Consider the following 20606-nt stretch of genomic DNA (forward strand, 5'->3'; position numbering starts at 1 on the left):
AAATCTATCTACATTTGGTGCCTCCACATCATCTCATCAGACTTTTTTCTAAACCCTGTGTAGTTTAGCTTCAGACCACATCACTTAACTGACTGTTTTTTCCAAAATTACTAAGAATCATTTGTTTCCAAAATCTAATAGCCTCTTCTAGATATTAATTCTCCTTGACTTCTCTACAACATTGGATTCTGATGAATTCTTTCTGTTCCTAAGTATTTTTTCCTCAGTGGATTTTTATGACTCTGCCTTGCCTCTAGCTTTTCTAACGGTTATTTCTGACTCTTTTGCTAGATCTTCATCCATGTCTTACTCAATTAAACTATCTCAGTGACCTGTCTTGTGCCCTCTTTTCTTTTCTCTCTAATTCCATCTGATGATCTCTCAGCTCCCACATATCCAGTTATTATCTTTATACAAATGATTCACAGATATCTCTCTTTTTGTCTATCTCCTGATCTACAGTTGCACATCTTGATTGATTGAAGGGTAAAATGTATGACATTTGAACATTGTGAACAATATATCATTAGAAAGAGACAGGCTCACCTTTGGATTAACTTTGAATAATTGGATTCATATAAGTAGTTGCCTAGCATACAACCATTTTATATAATGTATTTATATGTATATATTGTATGTATACTAAATCCTTATCAAGTGAACTAAAACTGATATTCATATTTTAAAAGATCCTGAATCTATCTTGTATGTCTTAATACTAATACTCTATTACTATATAGTACTATACTAGTAGTTCTCAAACATTTTTGTCTTCTAACTTCCAAATATGGGACACATCACCCATCAAACACATATGTACACAGTACCCATAATGGCCAGCCTCTAATCTTTTAAGAGAAAAGAATACTGTATGGGAAGGCAAGAAAACTTAAAATAGTTTGTGCTAACTATTCTGATATGAGACAGGAAAAAGAGATAGGTAGAGTTAGGGTAGAAGACTTTTTAATAATAGCCCCCAAGAACTGTTTAAAGCAGGGCTTCTTAAGCTTTTTCCACTTATGATCCCTTTTAGCCCAAGAAATTTTTACATAATTCCAGATATGTAGATATATAAAATAAGTAAATATTAGTATTTGATGCTATGCTCTCCTGTCACTTTCCAAATCGCCCTTAATTAAAGTACTACTTAACCAAATCTAGACTTTTTTATTTAATCAAATTTTAACTTTCTAGAATGAAAAGGTTTTTAAATTCTGGTAATCATTATGGATTTACCTTTTTGTTTGTTTGTTTGTTTTTTCACTGAGGCCTGGAGTATTACATATCATAGCTGGCTGACTTTTGTGCTGTTGATTTGGTCTTGCACTCTTTGGATGATTCGCAACAGAAGAAAATATGCAATGATCAGTTCTCCTTTCATGGTTGTTTATGGGAATCTGCTACTGACATTACAATACATATGGTCTTTTGACCTTGAGGAAATTAAAGAAGTTCCAGGATTTCTAGAAAAAAAAGCACCAGGGGAACTTGCATCAAAGGTAAGAGGACTGGAGAGCAACACAGTAAGAGGATATAAAGCAATAATCATTTCAAAGCAAAACGTTTTAATAATCCTTCAGGTACTAAATAATCTGCTTTTCAGAAAAAAAAAAAGAAGAAAACGGAGGAACTATTTTAAACATTTATTATGTCCTATAATTCATTCTTATAAACATAAAATCCTATAAATTAATTTCCTTTTTCGATTTTTTTTTTTTTAGTTTTTGTTGTTTTTTTTAAGGCAATAGTAAAAGGGTTTATAAAGGAGAGATATCAGACAGCAGCATGCTACCTACAAAACTCCCAACAAAATTGAATGTGGCTGAAACCAGATTAAAATATATTTTAAATGTTTATTAAAATAAAAAACACAATGCAACTTCGGTAATGTTAATTTATGGGTTTCTAAGTCAATATTCCATATTTTAGTTTAACACCACTTTTTTACACTAAAAAAAGGTGTTTGGAAAGAAAACATGGGTGTCAAAACAGGAAAACCATAGAAGATGCTTTTGAAAGTTAATCTGTATATGACTTAAATAGATGGTTGTGTATCTGTAAGTCTAATTAACCTGTTATAGATGATCAGTGAATACTGATAAAGATATTGTTTTTATACTTTCACCCTGCCATTAAGCACACTTTTTTGGAAATCAGATATGCTACTTTAATGTTTCCTTTCTCCCAGTGATAGTATCATGATATATATTTTGCTCATAGATGTTTCATTGTTTTCTTCTTCACTTTTATTTGTCTCATTTTTTAAACAGCAGATTGATTTCTGAATTACAGACTTTATGGAGTTAACAAAAACTCTGTTTTGTTAACAAGACAGCATATATTCAGTATGGTTACCACTCTGTGAATGACATTCTAAAGTTTCAGCCATCAGTAATAGTATTGCCTTAAGTTGTCAAGCAAAGCAAATAACCTGTAAAAATAGATATAATAGAAATTCTTCTGTTATGTCCATTTCTCTATAATGGCATTAAATGAATGTTCTAGTCCTTCTAATAAACTTCATAATGATAGTATTTTAGTAGAAAAATCTATAAAATATGAATGATGTCATTGTAGTCATCTTTAATTAAGTGTGAAATGAGACAACCACCCAATGGATGTCATACTATATATATATATATATATATATATATATATATATATATATATATATATATATATATATATATATATATATATATATATATATATATATATATATATATATATATATAACTTATTACACAGGGTTATTTGGATCCTGAGTCACTTTCTAGATTATACACTTCAACTTGTCCTTATCCTTGAAGGTCTGGGTTCTAAAAGATAGGCTGCCACCACAGGACTATATTCAAGTTTTCTGATAGTCATAGAGATTACTTTGTCGATGATTGGAGACCCTCACAACTTTACACCTCCAATGAATGGTATTTACAAGTCCCAATATATTTTAAATATAACCATTAATTAACTACAAAGTGAAATTTATTATAGACACTAATATGTTAAAGGGAATGCAAAATAAAATATATCACAATCACATATATTAATTTGAATCCCACTTTCTCACTAATATACTTATATCAGTGATGAAGAGAAGATACATATTTTCAGACACCTGACAAGGAAAGTTACATAATGGAGGGAAAAATTGAGTGACTCACAATTCCAGGTTTAATTATGCAATACTAAGATTCTAAAGCTCTTGTCTGAAAATTGCCCTCTTTTAGAATAACATAAAATACATAGGCTTGTGACTGCCATTTTCTGAAAGTGTTTATGAGACTTCTAGATATGTTAGTGTCTCATATGTTTGAATTTGCTGAAAAGACTAACAGATAAGTGGGAATGCTATCTTAAGCTGATGTTTAGTAGGGAAAAATAACAAATGAATATCCCAAATTTTTAGTTGAATTTATTCTCTCTGAACACTGAGATCAATATGAAAAAGGACATACGCTTAATTAGGAAGGCAGTTCTCATAAGTCATGACAGTATTAATTATAATTTTCTCCCTAACACTTAAAAATCAGTTATAAAAAATGTGGTTAGTTCTCATCTAGATTTTTTCCCCCCTTTTTTCTTCTTTGGGATGATAATTGAAATAATAATGGGTTTTATTTTCTATTATGCATTTTCCTTCCTGTCTATAATGGACATTGCAAGATTTACAAGGAGAGCCTATTCTTATTTAAAAATAGTAACAATGCCATAATGAGGACAGGAAATCAACCAAGGACAAGCATCTTGAGGGAGAACACTTGTTGAAAAGTTGATTTCCTGCCCAGATGGAAGCAATTTAGAATGTGCATCATCATCATTCTTCTTCAGGGTCTCTTACAATGCAGAATACATTACTGGCACTCAGTAAGTGGATGCCGGCATTTTTATGAAAGGGAATCAAAAAGCAAACTTCTCTCTGATAAAATAAAATGGATAACTGACTCCACCCGAAATGGCATACTCAACTTGTTTTTTCTCCCCACATCACTCCCATCCTCATCCTCACCTCAGAAGTGAGAAATTTAATCATCAGTTTCTTGAAATATTAGTTACACTTTAATTAGTTAATGAGATTCCTTTCTGTTTTCAGATTCTTTTTACCATTACTTTCTGGCTGCTGCTTAGACAGCACCTCACAGAGCAAAAAGCACTACAATTAAAGGAAGCTCTTTTATCTGAGGTCAAGATCGGAAGCCAAGAAGATGAGGAAAAAGGTAAAGTGGGTAAAGTGTCCTATGCATACTAAAGTGTAAACTCCTTGAGATCAAAGGTTTTATTATCATCTATGTTATATGCCTAACATTAGACACCATGTGCATAGTTAGTGCATAAAAATCTGTTAATTATTTAGAATACAGGTTCATAATGTAGAATCAATAAAGAGTTAAGAAGACCAAGAGGATATTCTGTACTAGACCCAATATCATCATCACCAACTTATTCTTAAATTTTAAACCATTCTTCTTAGTACAAAGAAAAGAAATGGAATATTTTCTACCTTCTCTGGTCATAGGTGTTTAATTCCTTTTGATGAATATTTCCTTTCACTTATCAAAAGGAACTAAATTCCTATGACCAGAGAAGGTAGAAAATATTCATAATCATTTATAAAAAATATAATATAATATAATATAATATAAAAATAGCAGGCTGATCAATCTTTTGTTTTAAAAATTATTATTCTTTACTGAGGAAAGAATAATCATGATCTGAGTTTTTCTTTAACTCCAGAAGTAGAAACGTTCCCCCTTACCAACACCAATACCTGTAAGGTGATACAGTGGATAGAGTGCCAACCTTGGACTCAGGAAGACTTTATCTTCCTGAGTTCAAATGTGATCTCAGACATTTACTAGATCTGTGATCTTGGCAAGTCACTTAATTGCATTTGCCTCAGTTGCCTTATCTGAAAAATGAGCTGAAGAAGGAAATGGCAAACCACTCCAGTATCATTTCCAAGAAAACCCCAAATGGGATCACAAAGAGAGGCACACAAGCAAAAATGGCTCAATAACAACAAAAAAGCTTACCTTTTGGCTTCCAGGTAAATATTATTTATCTTTCTACTGGATTGTTATATTATATACTTTTATTTGATTAAACAATAAAAATTATACAATAAATTTGTCAATTCAGCCCTACAATCAGTGTCATGTTATTATACTCATGAATCAACCAATGTTTGCCTAAGATTGTTGGATATGGAGCTAGAAGGAATAGATCTTCTTTATAAAAGTAACAAGGTAGAACTTGAGTCTAACTCAAACTCAAAATAATGTTTGACTATGTTTTATCAGATCTGCTGGATCATTAAAATCAAACATGTAATTACAGGTGTTTAAGTATTGACCTCAGGGAGAAAAGGTAAAGGGCCTCAGAACAGATTTAAATTGCATTTTGCCCAAATACAACTATATTCAGACTGTTAGCTAAGAAGGTTTTTTGGGGTTGTTTTTTTTTTTTAATTTTAGAAGATGATGAACTTCAAGACATAGAAGTGGAAGGAGAAGCCAAGGAAAAAGAAGAAGATAAAGGAAAGATAAAAAAGCAGGAAAGCAAGAAAGAAGAAGAAGATCATGATGAAGAAGATGATGACCAGGACATTATGAAAGTGATGGGAAATTTGGTGATGGCCATGTTCATTAAATATTGGATTTATGTTTGTGGAGGAATGTTCTTCTTTGTCAGCTTTGAGGGTACAATTGTAATGTACAAAATCATCTATATGGTGCTCTTCCTCTTTTGTGTGGCATTGTATCAGGTATGTAAAAGGCAAACCATACTAGGTACTATATGTAGATTCTAAGGGATTCATTTGAAGAATTGTCATGTTATTTCAATCTCTAGAATAGATGAATTAAGTGGAAGAGCTGGATGAAGAATATAGAGGTGGATGTAAGAGTTCACTTTTAGTAAATTCTAGAATTTAAAACCATTACTTTGAGTTGATTCAGTTCTTCAGAATTAGGATATGGGAATATTTGGATTTTTAAAAGTGAATGCTCATAAAGTTTCTCTTCCTCCAATACTTCATCATGATTTGGAGATAATAGGCTTGGATAGATTATTCAAACAGAGTTAAAGTTCTTACTTTTTCTACTAAACTAAGAAGGCTTTGCATACAATATGGTGATGAACTAAGTGTCTGTTTCAGAAGATGAACTCAGCTAAATTCAGAGAATTTTGTCAACAGATTGGCCACAAGTTGATACATTTTTCAGTCATCATAACTTTCAAAGACCATTAACTAAGACATAATGAGTTGGACTCTACACTGTGAAAGAAACACTAAAATTCACAAAACCCCAGATTTCTGAAACCAATATGTAATATTTTAAAAATTATTTAAAGTTGGTTTTTATTCAAAGGTGTCTGCCTAATTTGTAATTCACCTATTTCAACTGAGAGCTCATTCTTGTAGTAAAGATATTCTAAAGTACCAAGTGCTTCCTTTGGGGCATTTATATTTGGATTTTGGATCTCACATATGGTACTTTTCATAATTATATGTTTTGCTTGGTAATTATATCTTTTGTTAATAAAAGCTGGTTATATTCCCTGGATTCCACGCTAACTAATAGTAACTGACATTTTGTCCTTTAAAGTTTACAAAGCTCTTTATAAATTTTCTTTTATTTTTGCTTCCCAATAAATAATTAGTGCAGTTTTGTAGATGAGAAAAATAAAATTCAGAATCTAGATTTGCCTACATCATGAAAATATAAGTTTCAGAGAAATGATTTGCGTCCATGTCTCTCTAAGTCCAGAAAGAACTATGAAGCAAATTGAAAAAGGAAATAGCTGTCCTAATGTAGAGAGAACTTATTTCAGAACTATGAAGAATTGGGTTCAAATCCTGTCTCTAGCATAGATTGGTTATATTATTCTAGGCAATCTTTCAGTGCCCTAGAGGCAACTCTAAGACTATATGTTGCAAAAAAAGTACTCCACTAGTAGACTCCTATTTGGGAGTTTTCTATATCAATAAAATCTAAGATCAGGAAAGTTAGGGAGGGGAGAGAGAAGTAAAATCTTATTGCAGTAGGATTGTATTGGATCATTATATTGGTGAAAGCATCAGTGAAAAGGCTTATCTTCATTAAGCTTATTGTAGAGGGTTTAAAAAAAAAGAATTGAAAAATAATTTTCTAATGAATCTATAATCTGTTAAGGTCATAGACCTAAAGAAGGAAAGGACCTTAAAGGATATTAAATTTGATCCTCCATTTGGCAAATGAGGAAACTGGAAGCCCTGAAGGGTTGTGTCTTACCCAGAGTAACACAGGTAGTGAGTGCTTTTTTCCATTGTAGCATGCAGAGCAAGACAATTAAGGAGCCAATTAAGGAGCCAATATAATATCAAAATCCAAATATAGCTTATCCACAAGAAGGTTAATCAAAATATAGACAAATATGAACTGATCATATGAAGAATGAAAAAAAATAAAGCCATAATTTTTAAATTCTTCAAAATTTAATTGATTTCTCATAAATATCAACATTTTTATAATAAAGCCATAAAAATTCTTTATCTCAGACCTTTGAAACCACCTATATAAAAATAGGAAGATTGTATATATGTATATATATGTATATATAGAAATACATACACAAATATCCATACATATTGTGAGCAAAGTTGATAGCCTACTATTATATAATGTTATCCCCAAAATTACTACAAATCCAGTTTTCCATATTAGCTAAACATATTTAATCCATCAATCATCCTATAATATTTCTTTTTTTTTTCAATGTCTGATTCCCAGGTCCACTATGAATGGTGGAGGAAGATACTAAAATACTTTTGGATGTCAGTTGTTATTTATACTATGCTGGTGCTTATATTCATATACACATATCAGTTTGAAAATTTTCCAGGCCTTTGGGAGAATATGACAGGATTAAACAAAAAAAAGTGAGTATGCTTAGTTTGATTTGTGTTATTAGAATGGTGGATATGATTGAGATCTAGCTATATCATTTGGAAGCATTTTTAAATGTTTGTATTAAAAATGGGAAATTTGTGATGAAATTTCTGCTCTAATTTTTGGAACTAGATATATGAATTATTTTGCTTTACTTAAACAGTGACTTGAAAAATTATCTAAGCCATTATATTTATACAAGGAAAATTTCTTTATTTTTATTTTTCCCCAACAATTTTGCCTATTAAAGAATGGGGGCTAATTCTCAATATAAGAGAAGTTGTTTTTATACATACATGAAGGAAAATCCTCTAAGTTTAGAGAACTTCTGGTTACAAACCTTCCTTCATAAGCCAATTGGGGTATATGATATATCTCAGTGATACCTCTATGACATGTCTACAAGACTGTAGAAGGTATTTAGAGGTCAATGTTTTGAAAATATGCATAGGTTCTTTATCTTTCCTAAATTTTCCTTTCCTATATTAAAAGTATTTGTCTCTGTGTACAGGTGTGTGTAAGTTTTTCTCTCTGTGTTTTTATCTTTATAATGAAGAAAATCAGAGAAATATATAAAGTTGGCATGATAGTTAGTAGCCAGAAGAGTCTTTTCCAAGTTGAATATGAAGAAATTATTGCAGCTTGTCATAGTAAACCTTTGGTACCTTCTCCCTATCAAATGTAACATGTTACATTTTGAAAGGTACAACCATAAATTCATAAATGTGTATTTCTGTTTACATATAATATCTGCAAAGGTGTGTAGGGTACCTTTTAAATGATTGAGTGGGATCCTGACTTTCTTTTCCAGGCTAGAAGATCTTGGTTTGAAGAAGTTTACTATTACAGAGTTATTTACTCGCATATTTATCCCAACTTCCTTTTTACTTGTGTGCATATTACATCTTCATTATTTCCATGACCGCTTCCTGGAGCTCACAGACTTAAAGTCTATACCCAGCAAAGAGGACAACACCATCTACAGGTAAATAAAATGTCTAGTTGTCCTTCCAAATGTTTACCTTAAAGGAAGATTATTTGTCAAGACTATGATTCCACAGTTAGTCTAAACCTTAGATTTTGCATACTTTCCAGTTCAGTCAAAAAAAAAGTTTTTTTAAAAAAAAGAATAGATATGAAAAATTCAACTGACCTCTCATGAACTGAATATTAATTAACTTGGCATAAGTGTATAGATAAAAGTTCCAACATAAGAAGTCATATTCGTTAGATAATTTAGAGAATAGTTGATCAGCAACCACTGTCTTATGTATATTTAGATATTTTTTATTGGAGAATAATAGTATAAACTCCAGCACTCCTTATAATTGACTTTAAAGAGTATTATATGATGTCATCTTTAAATATTTTGTACCTTCCTTATCATATTTTGTTAATATTAATTAAATTTGCTTTTGATATTTTTTCCTGAGCACAGTCCAATTGAGTAGTTCAAGTTTGAATAATTCAGGATCCTCCAACCATTATATCATGATTTATTATATTTAATAAATAAATATTTATTTATTGTTCTTGAAGCCTTACAGGTGAATCCCTAGGCCATGTGTCAGTAGTGCCATTCCCTCTCTGAAATTCATGAGAAGGTGGTACATAGTTGGCAACCAATCCTAAAGAGCAATTTGGAATCTCATTGCAATTATACCAAATCAAAATTTATATATTATTGGAAAAATTAAAGGTACCACTTCAATTAAAGTTGGGGTCCCTGGGACAAAAAATTCAGAATCATATTAGCAGACAGCAAGAAATCAACTTTAAAGGGGTTTTTTTGTCATAGTCTACACATAAAGACTTTACTATAATTTTTTTAAAGTTTATTTGCATTTGAAATTTTTTTGACAATGGCAAAGCATTGTATGGCATCAGCAGTGGTTCTGTTTACATAAGATGCTATATGAATTAGGGAGCCATCACCTCACTTTCAGATATAAGAGTTACATCAAAATAACCAGATAGGTCTCTTGGACAGCATACAGTTTTTGGTGAAAGGCAACTAATGTCAGTAAATTCTTAATAGTGTCTTTTTATCCCCTAAATTCTTTTTTTTTTCCCCCTTCTTTCTCTATTTTTCTTTAAGCACAGAAGAGATGATTCTGGAGATAGTTATTTTTGTCATGTGTGTTGCCTCTTTCTTTGCAAAACAGGACACAAATGTAAGCTGTATGCTACCCATGAACTCAAGCATGTAGAAAGCTGGGCTCTGAACCACTAATTACATGGACCAGCAGTGATATTAATTTCTAGGACTCATCAAGCATGTGGAAAGTCTATTATTTCCACTCAGACTTCTTTCCTGAAGTAATCGCAGCGGTAGTGTCTATGCACACAGTGTGGGTTCGATTATACAATTTGGATTGCTGCTTTCAGTCTCTGCTTGTGCCAAGACTCTAGTACTTCTTTCTCTTTTTCCTGTGTTGGTCCTCTCAACATCCTTCAAGCCACTGCATAATTCTGATGAAAGATGAGCCAAAAATTCACTTTTTCATGTGAAAAGACAAATCCATTACTTGTCCTCTTCAAAGCACTAACAACCCTAAATTCTGGCTTTAAAATGTCTTTGTCATAGAAACCTTAAAGTGAGAAATCAGCAAGGGTTATCTCAGATAGTCAGCAGAGTTCTGTCAAGAGAGAAGTTCATTTCTCTTCTTGAAAAATATCCTTCCAAAAGCTCAAAGAGTAGAAAAATAATAACTAATAGGGCTACCATTTTATGATAGTAACATAAGTATAAAAATTCACTACTCAATAGTTTAATAGATTCTATTATTTCTAATTGTTTTTATGTAGCAAAGACCTAAGTATTTAGAACTGCCTTTGCATAATTAATTATAATAAAAATCATAGCTAACATTATGTACCAGGCACTCTGCTTAGGGCTTTACAATTATAATCTGTTTTGAATCTCCCCAAAACTAGGGGAGGTAGGTGCTATTATTATCTCCATTTCACAGATTAGGAAACTGGGCCAACTAACTTGCCCAGGGTTACACACCTATTAAATATCTGAAGACAGATTTAAACTTATATCTTCCTAACTCCAATCTCAGTGTTCTATCTACTATGCCAGCTAAATATCCCTGGAAGCATTTAAGATTTGTCATTAATTTCTTTTTTTGATTTGTCATTAATTTTACAACTCCACGTATTTATTTTTCAAAAGGTTCATGGTGATAAATGTATTTTTAAAAAAATTTTAATGATGCAGGGAAGGAAAATGATTTGAGAGTTTGGTTTTAGCAACCTCTTATGATTTCTCTGAATCTGCCTTCATGGAATACAAGAGCAATTAAAAGGAATGTTTAAAAAAAAAAAAATGTGGCTCATGCTCATTTCTCCACTGTTGGTTGTTATTTTAAAAGCCAGCTACCTTCTTACCTTCTTTCTATTTTGCATATAATTTTTGTATAACATATATACATGTATATGAAAATGTATAAAATTCATGTTTTTGTGGATGACATATATTTATCTATATACACATATTTCTGTAGAAAATTGATGCCAAAAATTTATCCAGACATATCCATTCTAGATACATGTCTATCTATCTGTATAAAATTGAAGGCATTCATTTTAATATTGGGAAGTCTACATAAGTCAATACACACACACACACACACACACACACACACACACACACACACACACATATATATATACACCCCAGTTATTTTTTTTAAACATTGAGCACCTTTAGATGTATGCTTGAACATGATTATTTAGTAATATTTTTCATCCAGAAGACTAAATGAATATTTAAAAATTTTTATTTTCATTTAAAAAATATGATAGAAGTTAAAATCTAAAGAGATTTAATAAACTATGATTGGGGGAGTCAAAAATAAAAAAGAGACAAATAATCTCTTGTTCTTAAACTCTTTTGCTTTGGCTATATTCTATATTGCTCCTGTATTATGTTGCCAACATTTTTTCACTGCATGATAGGGAAACTTTCAAAACTGTCAATTCCTTAGGGATAATATTCATAATGATATATCTGTTCTATATATGTTTCTGCAAGACACTTCTTCATTCATTCCTATTTAATAATTTCCTCTTTCTCTCTTTAATTTGTTTCCCATTGCCATCACATGTATTCTTGTGCTTCCGTCTCTCACCTTGTAGCCATGCCAAAGTCAATGGTCGTGTATATCTAATAATAAATAGGTGGGTACTTCATTGTTTCCTTTCTTTTTCTAAATACTGTGCCTTGATTTGTTTTTCTCCCTACTTAAGTAAAAGAAAAAATATTCATATGAACAGTATTAAGGTATTTTCATGAATATATATTTAGCATTAGCTCATTTGTTTGTTATGTTTTCTACCATATGAATTTGAACATTTTTAATTTGGTCATCATTTAGTCCTTTTCTTTTCAATTTGAAACTATTTCATCACTTAGTTCTCTTCACAGAATTTTGTAGTTCAAAGGCTTATTTTTAATCTGTTTAAGGAAGAATATCAGAAATATATGACTAAAACAAGTTGATAAAAATATCAGTTTCTATAAATTTAATATATCTTCACTTTCCAAAGCATTAGCATTTATTTGGGATAAAAAGATCTCATCTATTTGGGGAAAGAGTTGCAAAACACTTGGAATAAGGAACATTGGGCTTTAATATATTTGATGTACCTACTGAGTAAAAGTGACGATGTTAGGTATTATGAATGTATAAAATCTATTAAGACAGCATCTATCCTTTTTAAGATTTCTGATTTTATAATATAATGGAAAAGTTGACAAATCCACCCAAAATTCCATAAAAGAAAAGGTAGTAGTTGGTGCCATAAAAAAGGTTTAGCTCATGCATGAATGCCCAAATATTTAAAACACTATATTATTTCTATGTTAATAATGGAATAAAAAGCTAGTTCAGAGATTGGTGTACTGTGAAGAAATACCAGGAAACAGCTTAAGTGGTTCAGTGGATAGAATGCTAGGTCAGGAGTCAGGATGACCTGAGTTCAAATCCAGTCCCAGTAAGTAGTCACTTACTAGCTGTGTGACCCTCACCTAACCTCTGTTTATCTTAATCCATTAGAGAAGGAAATGGCATTATCTTCCCTAAAAAAATTTCCTTTCCTAAGAAAATCCCATGGAAAACATTGGCATACAAAAAGTTGAACATAACTGAACACGTGAACAGAAATAAAATTGGTAAACATATGAGTATAGGTTCTTTATAAAATTTTCAAAGCTAGAAAAAAAAATTCAATCTTCAGTTTTTACATAGAAAATTAATTAATAACAGAGAGTTGAATTTTAGATATTACACTTTCCCAAGATGTTTTTTTTTTAAATTTATCTCATTGTTCATGATGTTATTATTTACTTTGTATTCAATTCACAAACACAAAAATATCAGATATAAAGCTTCCTTTAATTCTTAGTCAATAAACTGGTGTTTTTTTTTAACCCTTGAATTTAGATTCAATCTTTGGATTAAATCTTAAATAGTAAATTCTGTGAAAATAGGACATAAAACCAAAATATCTATTGAGCCACAGTAGCCATTTACAAAGTAAATCAACTGATTTTTTTTTTTTTTTTTTTTGCTATTTGTGATTCAAAACAAATCTGATTATTTGATATATTTTGAATTTAATAAAACATTTTATCATCTCCACTGCAGAAAGATCACAGATTTTCAGGAATATGTAGAAAAAGTATAGCTATTAAACTCCAATGTAAGACTTTCAGTAACCCTTTTCAGTGACATCCTTCTAGATGGTGATGCTTCTAATGCATTTATTTGTTGTTGCAGGAGGAGCTCTAGGAGGCATAATATAGAATGAGGGGGTACAGTAAAGAGTAATTTTCTGCTCTGTGTGGATGTGTATGAGTGTGTGTGTGTATGTGTGTATATATTTGTTTATTTATTTTCTACCGAGCCCCTCAATTGATTTCATGCTATTGAAAAGGCCTTATGGCAGTCATTTCAGATTTGTTTCAAGAAGAGGCACCTGTCACCATTTACCCAAACTCAGAGGGGATGCTTTCAATGTTCTATGTTAATGCTAAGATTTGTTTAAAATTTTCTAAACCAAACAAAATCAGCACATATGATGAGATAAATGTGAAAAATTATCATTCTGTGGCTTTTAATGTTTCCAGAACATTTTTTTTAATCACATGTTATATGAGAATCAATTGAAAGAATTATGGATGTTTAATATGTAGAAGAGAAAACTCAATGGGAACAAATGTTCAAGTATTTGAAGGGCTGGTTTGTGGAACTATTTTAGTGATCATCTAATCAGTGTTCCCTACTCTGATTTCTGACCTCTAGTCCACAGTTTATCTATCATTCCTCTACTCAAAAACCTTCAATTGCTTCCTTATCCTGACATTAAAAACTGGCCTTAACTTGGATCCAACCTACCTTTCCCAGATTCTTGTCACATTTTTTCCTTTCATGTACTGTACATCTAACCAGAGTAGATTTCTGACTGTCCCACATATCCATCCTAGCCTGTCCCTTTTTTATTGAGTTTGGTTTACTCCATACCTAGAATGAATCACATCCATCTCTACCTGTTGACATCCTTCCTTTCCTTCAAGGACTAACTCATGCACCATTTCCACTATGAAGTTTTACTGAAACTACTCTGATAAAAGTGATCTTTCTCTCCTAAGATTTCTCATAACATTTTGGGAGGTTTCATTCCTGACCAAAGTATTCCATATATCATACTTTGATGCAGCATAGTTTGATAAGATTTCCTCTTATAGTGGAAGATGTAGTTCTAAATGCAAGCAACATATCAATTGTATACGTTTTCTTGTGTTACTCCAGGCAGATTAATTTCTTCATGAAAAGACTATATCTTATTTCATATTTGTATCTCTTACATTCAGAACAGCCTTGTACATAGTAGACATTTAATACATTTGCATAATTGAATTGAATGGTTACTTAATAATCAGTATATTAACATGCTATATCACAGTGTTTCAATAAATCAGCAATAGAGTCATAAAGACATTAATCTAGATTTGTAAGCAACCTTAAAGACCACCTGGTCCAATCCTCTTATTTTACAGATGAGAAAGCTGATGTCAAATGAAATTAATTGGCTTATCCAAAGTCATCCAGTTAGTAACTTACAGAGCTGAGATTTGAACTCAGATCCTCTGACTCAAGTATTGACATTTTTTCCCTGTACCATGAGTTGAAAATGCTATGGGAAATCATTAGCCTGGAGTAGTCCTTGGGAAGGTTAATTGTACTCAATGAAAAGTAGGAATATTTTTTTTTCAATATATGCATTAAATAAGTAGAGCTGGCCTGACAAAATACTCTAGTAAGATTGCTTACAGAAATTACTTTCCATTATTTATAATTAGCTTACCAATAAAATGAAAATGGGTTTTTTAGATATTCTTGGGAAGAGTTTATTGTCTTAGTTACTTTAAACATTCCACTTGAAATCTTGTTTACAGTGTTAATATGCTTGGCAAACTCTTTCTTCCTAGCATGTTCAAAGGTAAGTTCAACCAAGCTTCACTTTGAATGATCCACCATTCCAAAAATATATTGGCATAAATAAATGAGGTGATACTCTGGTAGAATTTTCATTTTGTTAAATGGACATTTTTCTATGAGGATATTGGTAGACTCATCCAAATCTAGTGCTAAGACAAAATCAAATCCCTTTACCTATGCTTCTAAATATTGTTGATCTCTCCTAGTATCACCTTATTGAGAAATCTTGTATTATTAGATACCCAGCCATCTCCTGCTGGAATGAGAGCCACAAATGTGCCAGCATAATTACAGTTCTACTTCACAGAACTATTGCTCCATGTCATGATGAAACATTTGTAGATGCAGAAGTGCTTATGAAATACTAGGCTTTCCCGTTGCAGAAGAATGGAAAGCATATAAAAAGAATATTTAAGAAAGAGGTAGTCAGAAGCACATTAAAAATTCTTAGAAGTGAAGATTCTAACTAACAAATATATGGCACCACTTTGATAAGCAATATAAAATAAAAAATGAGGAAAAGAAAAGGAAAATTCACTGTGGGGGGGAAAATAGACTACAGGTATGGTATTCAGGTATGCAAGGCTATAATTGCATTTCTGTCATTACCATTCTCTTAGGATGGCTAAAATGATAACCCTGAGTTTGAAAAAGGACACCCAAATTCCCCTTTTCTTTATATTTCAATGCAATGCCTCATTCTCTCTGTGACTTTGAAATGTTTCCACCCCTCAGTGTGAAAAAGGATCATCTTTTTTGGTGCTTTACATATTTATTTTGGTATTATGTATATGTTCCAAAATAATCCAGGTGTAAAAAAAAAAAAAAAAAAAAAAAAAAAAAAGACTGAGGAAGGAATCTGTTTGTATAATGGACAGGATTTATATCTGCCAGGGTGGTTACTCAAGGATTAATTAGATTTACTATTTAGTGATTGATTCATTGAATCTGTGTCTATAATTGACAGGATTTACCTCTGCTAGGTTGGCTTAATCAGATTAACCACTTAGTGATTGATTCATTGAATCTGTGTCTACAATTGACAGGATTTACCTCTGCTAGATTGGCTTAATCAGATTAACCATTTAGTGATTGATTCATTGAATCTGTGTCTACAATTGACAGGATTTACCTCTGCTAGGTTGACTTAATCAAATTAACCATTTAGTAATTTATTCATTGTATCTGTGTATATAATTGACAGGATCTATTTCTACTAGGGTTATGGCACAGTGATTAATTAGATTAACTATGTAATGATTTATTCATTGACCAGAGTTTGATACATCAAGGTACCTTCTCCATTTAAAATTTTAAAAAATCCCAATGTAGACTCATAAGCAACTAGAAGCAGCAAGTCTTTACTTAGATTTCTTCCTTCTTTGCAGTAATTGAAAAATTTAAATCCCTTTATTGTGTTTATAAATGTTTATGCATGTTTAACTAAGATCAATAGAATTGGATAGATAAAGATGTTAGTAGTTTTCTATTGTTTACAAATTATCATTCAGTTATACTTCTGAGATATATATTTGACAGCATTCTTCTCTGTATTTATTAAAGTTTTCATTATAGTTACACAACAGTCATATAGACATAAGACAGTCTTTCAGGTGATTCACTAGATAAAGTGCCAAGCCTACAGTCAGGAAGACTTATCTTCTTGAGTTCAAATTTGGCTTCAAACACTCCTTGCTTGTGTGACCCTGGACAAGCCACTTAACCCTGTTTGCCTCAGTTTCCTCATCTGTAAAATGAATTGGAGAAGGAAAGCCACTCCATTATCTTTGCTAAGAAAATCCCAAATTGCGTCATGGAGTTGTTCACCTCTGAAAAATGACTGAAGCAAAGCACTGTATGCTTTGGTAGTGCTTTCAAATACTTTCATACCTTTTTCTAGCAATAATGATCAGATATGGCTTTTTATAATGAAGTATTGAGTATAGAAGATCAGAGAAGAATTTTCTTGAAGATTAATATTATTTTTTGTATAATACAGGGCATTTTATATAATATATATATATATGTACATATGTAATACATGTAAATGTATGCATTTTAAATCCAACAAGATTAAGGGATTTGTCCAAGGTCACATATGCAATAAGTAGCAGAGCAGAGAAATAATTGGAAGCCAGCTTCTCTGACTGCTGGACCAGTACTCTTTATATAATATGATGACTCTTCTGGTGTAACCTTTAGATACAATATCTTTTAGTATAATTGACTATTGAATCCTTTATTGCTATTGCAAGAAATAGTGTCTAACTTGAAAAATGGAAATACTATGCTGGTGTAATGTAATTTATATAAAAAGATATTGCTAGAAGAACAAATAAATATATACTCTTCTATTAGAAAATAGCTAGCTTAAATTTTGATAAGATATATCATAAAGATGATTAAAAGAACATTGGCATGGTGAAAAGTGGTCATGTAACTAAAATTAGATGCATTTTCTAATGGCAAAAACCTGCAGATAGAGATACATACATATGACAAGGGCAAAATGACTAATAGGAACCAGTCATCATCCCCCACCAATGTGGAGAGTATCTTTCTTTAACTTAGTCTTCATTGTTCTTTAATTTAACTTTCTACATTCTTGCTCTCTTGATCTAGTGTTATGCTTTTGGAAGGAATTTGTTTTATTTTGTTTTTCAGGAATTGGCAATTCTGTTTGTATTTAGTCTGAGTTCAATAGCTTTTCTAGTAGGCAGGATTTAAAATTGAAAGGAACCTAAGAGTTCTACTAGTCCAAACTCCTGATTTTTAAAATGAGGAAACTGAGGCAGAGAAGTGTGATCTTAAGTCACTTAATTTCATTGGTCCTCCATTTCTTCATTTATAAAACAAAAGGGGTAAAATAAATTGTTTCTGAACCCTATGATTCCGGTTTATTGACCAGAAACATAAAATGTATCTTCCCTCAATACTTATTCTCACTCATGCAGAGAGTTCCCACACATTCCTTCTTACTGCTGTCCAGAATAAGATATTAAATCATCAAATACCAAAACTGGTCACATAATAAACTTCTTCAGACTAAAAGCATTTGGCTTCCTTTGTGTAATGCTTTAAGTAAGGATATAGTGGAATGAGTTTATGCAAAGGTTGACTAAAAGCACACTTCATTTAGAAAAGATGAAAACTTATTTGAAATGTGAATGGTATGATTCGTGTGAGACAACTTGCTGCATTTCTAAAGAGCATGCCATAATAATACTCCTTGGGAGTTTCTACATCCTTTTTACAATGCTGTCCTCCACTGTCCATCTGTGCTTAGGTATAGAGTTTTTAGTAAATGCATGTCATTAATGCCATTCTGGAATGCATTTGGCATTAGAAAGCTACTGCAGATGGCATACAGGAATGCACTAGTGGATGTTATGTAGCATGATATATAATCTCTGACATTCCTTTTAACTCCTCTGTTCTCATCTCCTTTTTTTCCTTTCTATTTCAATTACTTTGAGCAGCATCAAGAAAAAATTACCAATCCACCAAAATGAGTAAGTCCCCCTGTGAAGCCATGAAATGCTTGCTCTTACATGATGCCATTTCATGCTTCTGCATCCTAAACTCTGACCATTTTTCCCCTCGGAAAAATGTCAAGTTTAGGTGTTGATAGCACTCATTACTAACTAATCATTAGAATCTGAGTTAGAAAAACTAACTCAATCTAATTCAGTTTGCAGTATGTTTGTAGAAAGTGCTTTTAAAAAAAAGAAAGAAAAGAGGTTAACATTCACCAGTTGAAAGACATTTGTACATGCATTAATTTTTGCTTTAGTTTTATATTCATTTTGCTTGTCCCCACATTCAGATTGCTTATTATACCATTTCCTCTATTTACTTGGGCATTCTCTGCCAACAGACTGGCGAACCCAGAGGGAAGCCTTCCAGACCTCGCCATGATGAATCTGACTGCAAGCATGGAAAAGGAGGCAATGAGGAAGCTTGAAGAGGATGGTCAGGAGAAGACAGAAGAGTACTATGAGGAAGAAGAAAAAGGTGGGGATAGGAAAGACAGTGAAGATGAAGAAGAGGAAGATGAAGATGGAGAGGAGGAATCTGAGGAGGAAGAAGAAACTTCAGGTAGCTTATGTACAACTAAAAGTTGATTGACTTCAAAGGAAAAAAAATATTTATCCTGGCAACTTTTATTAAAATAAAGTTACTGTAATCTTGCCTTGTAAAATTCAATACTTCTCTGACGATTTTACTCCTGAGAATAGAAGATGTGCAAGGGGAAAATGTTTAGAAGTATTCCAATATCAGTTGTTCCAGATTCCCCAATCATGCTTATCAAATAGATTGAATACAAAAATCACAATGTACCATAGAGCCATTCTGCCATGATATGTTAAATTATAAATTATGACCATTATATTTGGTAGTTTTTTATTTGTTTGTTTTGTTTTACTGAATTAAATTTATTTTACTTCTATATAAACAGGAAGGGTAACTAGGTGGAATAGCAGATAGAATCCTGATTCTAGAGTCAGAAAGACTCAAATTCCTGAGTTTAAATCTAGTTTCAGGTTCTTATTAGCTATGCGAATCTGGGCAAGTCACTTAATCCTATTTGTCTTAGTTTCCTCATGTATAAAATGATGTAGAAAAAAATGGCAATGCCAAATGGGGGCACAAAGAGTTGTGCACAATTGAAAAATGACTGAACAATAACAGCATATAAATAGGAATGTGGTAGCACAAAACATTTGTTACTCTAATATGATGTCTAGTAAACTTTTTAAAAGTACTCTTCTAAGATGCCCATTTATCATGTGGTATTTGAAAGGAAATTAATTAAAAACTTTACATAATACTAATTTAATGGACATATCTAAAATTTCTTTATGCCACATTCTCTCAAAGAATTCTCCCTAAACTACTTATATAGTCTACAATAATATAGAAATCTTTATCATTGATCTATACCAAAGATGTTATGGTTCTCTGTTGAATAGAAAAGAACATATTGATTGCTTTATGTTTTATTGATTATAATAGAGTAATAAAATAAAATATAAACTCTTTTTAGCCTATAAAATTCTTAGATATCTGGCTGCCATTCTAATCTACTCTTCTCCACATTACCTTTCTTCATCCACTTTATGTTAAAGTTTTTTTTATCTTCTGTCTCCATACTTGGAATGTA

The 20606-nt window shown here is 31.6% G+C and overlaps 1 protein-coding gene across 1 annotated transcript in view; it reads left to right on the forward strand.

Moving 5' to 3' along the window:
• Positions 1–20606, forward strand: part of PIEZO2 (piezo type mechanosensitive ion channel component 2) — a 539935-nt gene that overhangs the window by 414669 nt on the left and 104660 nt on the right. The window contains exons 13-18 of the mRNA XM_074274855.1: positions 1269–1499; positions 4094–4217; positions 5475–5764; positions 7773–7921; positions 8743–8916; positions 19320–19540. Coding sequence (XP_074130956.1) covers positions 1269–1499; positions 4094–4217; positions 5475–5764; positions 7773–7921; positions 8743–8916; positions 19320–19540 — 1189 coding nt within the window. The remainder of the gene's footprint in view (positions 1–1268; positions 1500–4093; positions 4218–5474; positions 5765–7772; positions 7922–8742; positions 8917–19319; positions 19541–20606) is intronic.

Source organism: Sminthopsis crassicaudata, chromosome 1 (assembly GCF_048593235.1).
Source record: "Sminthopsis crassicaudata isolate SCR6 chromosome 1, ASM4859323v1, whole genome shotgun sequence".
In the NCBI taxonomy this organism is placed as follows: domain Eukaryota; kingdom Metazoa; phylum Chordata; class Mammalia; order Dasyuromorphia; family Dasyuridae; genus Sminthopsis; species Sminthopsis crassicaudata.